The sequence below is a fragment of the Diadema setosum genome, chromosome 7 (assembly GCF_964275005.1).
Source record: "Diadema setosum chromosome 7, eeDiaSeto1, whole genome shotgun sequence".
Lineage (NCBI taxonomy): Eukaryota > Metazoa > Echinodermata > Echinoidea > Diadematoida > Diadematidae > Diadema > Diadema setosum.
In genome coordinates this window covers 32,406,585-32,412,584 of record NC_092691.1, presented here as the reverse complement: position 1 = coordinate 32,412,584, position 6,000 = coordinate 32,406,585, and the positions used below count along the sequence as shown (strand labels likewise).

Sequence of the window (6,000 nt, the reverse complement as noted above, 5' to 3'; positions counted from 1 at the left end):
TGTCAGATCTGCTTCAAGGAGTCAATTAAACCTGACTTGAAGAATACAAGCCTCAGACATGAGGTACAATTGCATGTATACTTTTAATGCCATAGACTGTTACATTGTCTTCTCTCCATCCCTCCCCATCTCCTTCTCCTCCTACAGCTACTGTACTTGCACGATGAACTGCCACTACAGATGTCCATTGTTTACAGAGCACTGGTCTTGGGATTGCAATCATGCAAATGATTGCTGCAACCTGCGATCACTGCCAGAAGGCAACAACTCCGCCTCTATATATATAACATGTGATGAGCTAAAAAACACACCCCAAAATAGAACTGCTCCTGCATTTGTGGCCCTCACTCCTTGGGTTTGCCAGAAGGCCACATCTCACATCTTGGGTTCGCTAGAAGGCCACAACTCCACTTCTTTGCCACAAGCCACTTCTAGGGTTTGCTAAAAGGACACAACGCTAGATGATAACTTGTGATGAGCTAGGAAACACACAAAAATAAAACTGGTCCCACATTTGTGGGCCTCACTTCTTGGGTTTGCAAGACCTTTGATGGACTATGAGTCTGTCGGGGAGGAAGGTCCTGCCACAGATGTCGCAGGGAACAAGGTTGGCCTGGGATGCCTTCCACGCTGCCTCGTTGATAGCATCCAGGTTGTACTGGCCATCTTTACTGCCTGCATCGTTGCGGGAAAAGGAGAGAGGAGTGGGTATGAGGACAGTGTGAGATTGCTAAGAGGATTACATGTATCGCTGCTTCTGGACTGGGGAGTTATATGTACCAAAGAGGTTGTATGCTCACTGCCCAAGGAGGGCAGACTATGTAAAACATCTGTGACCACAAGGAGTTCTTGCTTGCAGTTATCTATCGCAAATTACATGGTTATTTCCGTAGCATATTCCTTACATTTTTAAAACGACACAAGTTTTACAGACCCTTTTATGGAGTATTCATAATGTGAACACGTGAAAACCCCATGATTGAATACCAACGGTACAAAAATCATATTAACTGGAAGGTTATGGGTGGAATTTCAAATGTTTCAACCCAAAGCAGATCACTTTAATATTAGAAATCATTATTTCAGTTGACAGCAAGACCAACAGTTTCTATGCTCTGTGCAGAAAGCATAAAGAAGAGTCCTTATTGTCAAATCAGGTAAATCCATCTTAAATGTCACAACCTCTGCAATCTTCTGATGTCCTGTGTCTGACCTTTATCAAAGTTTTAATAGGGAAAACCTAGCAAGTAATGGTTTCCATCAAGGTCTGGCTATAATGAACACAATTCATGAGGGTGGATAATCTTTACACAATAAAGGAGCTCACCCAAACTGCCATCATTAGCATAAACATTACCCTATCCTTTGTCAGTCATATCTAACGCCTAATCTAAATGTGACATGCCACTGTCACCCTCATGATCATTCAAATCACCATCAGCATCATCACAGTTACAGTTGATTGTCATCACTTAACCATGCATTTTCTGTTCATGTACTATTTTAATACCATAAACATTTGTATGCTTGATGTACTGCAAATTCTTCCTTGCTAGCATTTCATTGCACGCTTCCTAAGTGACAATCTTTTAACCACTGAAGGGGGGGGGGGGAGAGACCCTTAGATGATGAGTATCAAATAAACAATTTGAAGTAACCAAGAAATGAAATGAAATAAACCTACCTGAGATTGGCACAACTGTAATAACAGGTTTGATCGGCTCTGGTTTGCGTAGCTTCTTCGGGAGCTTGTCGTTCTCAATGTGCCATTTCTTCAGACATTGCGGCTCATGAATGGAAATTGACTTGGTGCCAAACTCTCGACCACAGATGTAGCAGACTACAGTAGGCGGGCGTCGCATGACTGGAGTTTTGGGTCTCTGCAATACAAAAAGTCCATGCTACATTACCATCACAGAATACTTTCTTACGCGGTTCTCATGGTCACTCTTGCATTTTAAAAACTAATGCCTTTGAAATCTACAATGTACACTACACATACATGTAGATATACCATCATTTTCCATTTGCACTGTGCTTCAGGAAACTGTTTAATAGTTGCTCTTATTGTATCTTCTAATTTTTTGCTGAAAGAAATCTAAATGTGCATACAAAATAATCAACAGATACTTATACTTATAGTAAGGAAAAAGCCAGTTAAGAAGCAGTCAATCTATAATTCAGAAGAAACTTGAGCAATTTCAATGTTAACATGCAGGTGACTGGGATGCTTCCACTTCTTTGGAAATCATCAACATCTGCTTTAAGAACATGGGCCTTTGTTTATATATTCAATAATTTCATTAATCTTGTCTACTAAGGATTAACCTTAAACACTTTTTGCACAAAAAGGAATGGTTTCCATTTTATTCCTATCCATCACACCGCAGAGCATCACTCTTGGACATCTCACATGAAACTTATGGCCACAAATGTCATTTACTGGTAAGCTAATTTTTGTCTTTTTTGTCTTTAAAGGCATAATTTACCATTTGCAGATGAAACAAAAACCCAGCATTAGTGCTTTAAAATAGTTCTAAAATGTGAGTTAGGGATAGAAACAACCACTGTCAAAATTTGAATCCGTATAATCGATGTTAAGTGTTGTTAAATACACAAAATGTGAACAATAGTTATAATAAAAATGTTTACAGACTAAACCGTATACAGTTACGGTCTATTGAGAAAAACCCTGATATCTCCTTATATTTTAGGTTTTATTGCAAATATTTCATATGGTAGGATGTTTTATGATACAACAGACCTACACATATGCATCAAATGTGATATCTTGAACATTTTTGAAATCACTGCTCCCAAAGGTAAACTGGACCTTTAATGTTTTGGTTTCAGCTTGATTTTGCTTGAATAGGATAAAATCAAGATTCTTCTTCCATCCCTGCCCCCTTTGAAAAAACAATAACAAGAACAACATTCTGGCCCTAGAGCCTGCTATCTGTTCGAATGACTTCAAATTCTTTCCTCCAAACACAGTCACTGTAAACACTTTTAATTCATAGAGGTTGTATGACTGCTTGCTGGGAGGGACTTTTTGCACACTGCGGGTAAATGTTTATCTTCCATCCCACATACTTTAACCTGAACTACATGGCTGGCAACATCCCTATGATCATATTAATATTACAGAACTTTTCCCTTCCTTCTTGCACACACCTTCTTCATCTGCTGCCCTGTCTGCTGGCTTCCAAAGCTCAGAGTTGCAGTCTTGGGTCTCAGAGGTGCAGATTCCGTTTTGGGACGGCAGATCGATTCATGCTTCTGTATCCTGTCCGGGTTGAATGTCCTGCCACACTTGCGGCAGGCAACCAAATTCCCCTTGGCAGCTTCCCAGGCTGCCTCATTCCCTGATGCACTCCCAACCACACTGGGTTTCTTGGGCAAAGGTTTGCGCAACTCCCGAGGCAACTTGCTATTTTCAATCTTCCACTTCTGCAAGCACTGTGGCTCATGAATCGGCAGCGACTTGGATCCAAATTCTCTCCCGCAGATGTAGCAGACCAACGTGCGAGGCCGGGGAGGTGGAGTTGGTTGAAAGGTTTTCGGATCCTTTTTTGTGCTTGCAGGATTGGGAGAGCTGAGTTGCTGTGAATCTTTGACTGACCTTGTAAGTGATGCACTGCTAGCACTTAATGTATCAGCCCTGACCTTGGCACTAGGCTTTGAACTGCACACAGACTCATGTTTTTCGATGCGATCTGTTGCAAATGTTCGTCCGCAACGGCTGCATGGAACTAACTGGTAGTTAGCACTATGAGCAGCAGCAGTATTATAAGCCTCTGTCCCGACTTTTTGCACTCCTGGACCAAGTGCTTGAGGTTTCTGAGGTGTGGGCCTTCGCATGTGCTTTGGTAGCTGCTGGTTCTGCTGCTTCCACTTCGCCATGCACTGTGGTTCATGTATGGAGATAGACTTGCTCCCAAACTCCCTTCCGCATATATAGCAGATAACTGTTCGAGGCTTCTGGGGCCCAAGCTGTGATGCTGGCTTGGACTTGGGCATCTGCGGGGGCCTTGGTTGAAAGCTGCCTGATTTGGATGTTCTCGGGCCACCTTGGTGCCCACTGACAGGAGAGTTCACAGGTGAGTCTGACACTGTGACATACTTTTTTTGTCGTACAGTCACGGAGCTAGGGCGAGACAGGGTGGCTGTTCCTGGTCTTTTTCTGGATGGAGGTCTGGGTGCCTCTGAATCGGGACCAGCCCAGGATTTAGAAACACCACCTGCACCAAGGACTTTATGCTTCAGCGTCTGACCGCCTGGCTTACAGCTCCTCTGGTGAACAGGCAGTCTATCTGGTAGAAAGGTTCTCCCACAGGTGGGACATGGCAGTAATTGTGCCTGCGACGACTCATAAGCTGCCTGGTTGAATCTCTCTATGTCTTGTGATCTGCTCCCGTTAAGAGCTGGCAACACGTCTGGTTTCCTAGGTGGAGGTCTCTGCTGATGCTTTGGAAGCCTGTTGTTTTCTGCATGCCACTTCTTGAGGCACTGGGGCTCATGGATGCCGATGGACTTTGTCCCAAACTCCCTGCCACAGATGTAGCAGACCACTGCTACTGGGCGCAGCACCCCTGGCATGGTGGCATCACGTGCCTTGAGCGTAGAAGACAAGCCACTCTAGCAGGTGTACTAGTTCAATCAGCCATGTCATGTTCTGCTGCTACACTGTTTCAGCTCATGTTGAAGATAGTCAATCTGAATAAAGAAGAATTTGATTCAAACATCACAATAAGCCAACTGAGAAAGTAAAGAAAGTGCATTGATTTGCTTGCATGACAATCAATACATGTGCTGTAAATTGATGTCTTGCCACTCAATCTTTGGAAGTTCTCATGGATGAATCCTCTATCATGAGGTGCACTAGCTGTGTATAATAGAACCTATACCGAGGTGCACATTTCTTTATACCTCTCAAATATTCTCAAAAATAACAACTGGATTTCTTTCTTTTTTCCATCTAAAATACAGTCCTATCTTCAATCCATCTGAAAATTACTAAAAAATTAACAGTAGGGCCTCTACTCCAGTAGGTAGAACCCTACACTCCATACAGACCGCTTTTTCATACCAAAAAAAAAAAAAAAAAAAGAAGTTATTTCAATTCACTCTCACTTTCAAATCCTTGCCTGCTCTGGACATTGTCATTTTAATTAAACATTTAGAAGTCGTCTACATCAAAAGGTCAGTAGGAAGAACAAGGTTGGCACTCTGACCCAACGGCAACGTTCAACATAATGGCCCCAACTTACTTGCTATTCATATCATAATTCAGTGCTTTCACTACTCAGTTTCAATATCAATCATTTTTCACATTTAACAAGTTACAAAAAACATGTTTTGTTCATAGCATAATAAGTCATAACAAATAGTTAGGGGTCTACTTACATTCTATCATAGGCAAGCCTATAATAATAATACTAATAGGGCCTTCGCCTTTACGCCTTCGCTTGGCTTCGGCTACAATGCATTTCATAAATAACAATTAACATGACTACAGTTAACCCCGTCGCGGGGCGCTGTAACACAGTTACGGTACGTATTTGTCCGTATGGGGTCGCTGCTGCGGTTAGACTACAGTGTACGTTACTACGTACGAGTAATTTACCAGTAACGTTAGAGTTGATTTTAGACCTGCATACACGTCACAGTTCTCTCGAGATCTCTTGACCTACTCTCGAGTGTGAGACGATCTTCCTCCGTCATCGTCGCGAGCGAGTCCGCGAGTCGAGACAAGACATCAGAGTCAGAGTGATTAGTGTCGTGCACACACTATTTTACATGCACCGAGCTGAGCTGATTGCCTGAGCTGAGCTGGTGACTCGACACGAACTAACTTAGCATACATAATAAGATTACGCCTTTGAATATCTATTTTCTTTCTCTTACAAGTAAAAGAACATAGTTTATGAAAACAAGGTAATGATCCAAGTGTGAACGTTCTTATATGTCTATTCTGTGCGATCTTACCTTCTTGTTTAA

The 6,000-nt window shown here is 42.3% G+C and overlaps 1 protein-coding gene across 1 annotated transcript; it reads right to left on the bottom strand.

Annotated features, from left to right (window-relative positions):
• Window positions 1-523: 523 nt before the first annotated feature.
• LOC140231282 (zinc finger protein 474-like) lies at window positions 524-5,645 on the bottom strand. The gene is made up of 4 exons (XM_072311427.1): window positions 5,627-5,645; window positions 3,175-4,716; window positions 1,685-1,880; window positions 524-675 (listed from the first exon to the last, which is right to left on the bottom strand). The coding sequence occupies exons 2-4, from the start codon at window positions 4,597-4,599 to the stop codon at window positions 524-526; spliced, it is 1,773 nt and encodes a 590-aa protein (XP_072167528.1). The 5' UTR covers window positions 4,600-4,716; window positions 5,627-5,645.
• Window positions 5,646-6,000: the final 355 nt, after the last annotated feature.

Coding starts and splice junctions, on each gene's coding strand:
- LOC140231282 (XM_072311427.1), bottom strand. CDS start 4,599: ATGCCAGGGGTGCTGCGCCCAGTAGCAGTGGTCTGCTACATCTGTGGC. Junction 1,881..3,174: donor CAGGGCAGCAGATGAAGAAG/GTGTGTGCAAGA, acceptor TTTGTATTGCAG/AGACCCAAAACTCCAGTCAT. Junction 676..1,684: donor TACAGTTGTGCCAATCTCAG/GTAGGTTTATTT, acceptor GCAACGATGCAG/GCAGTAAAGATGGCCAGTAC.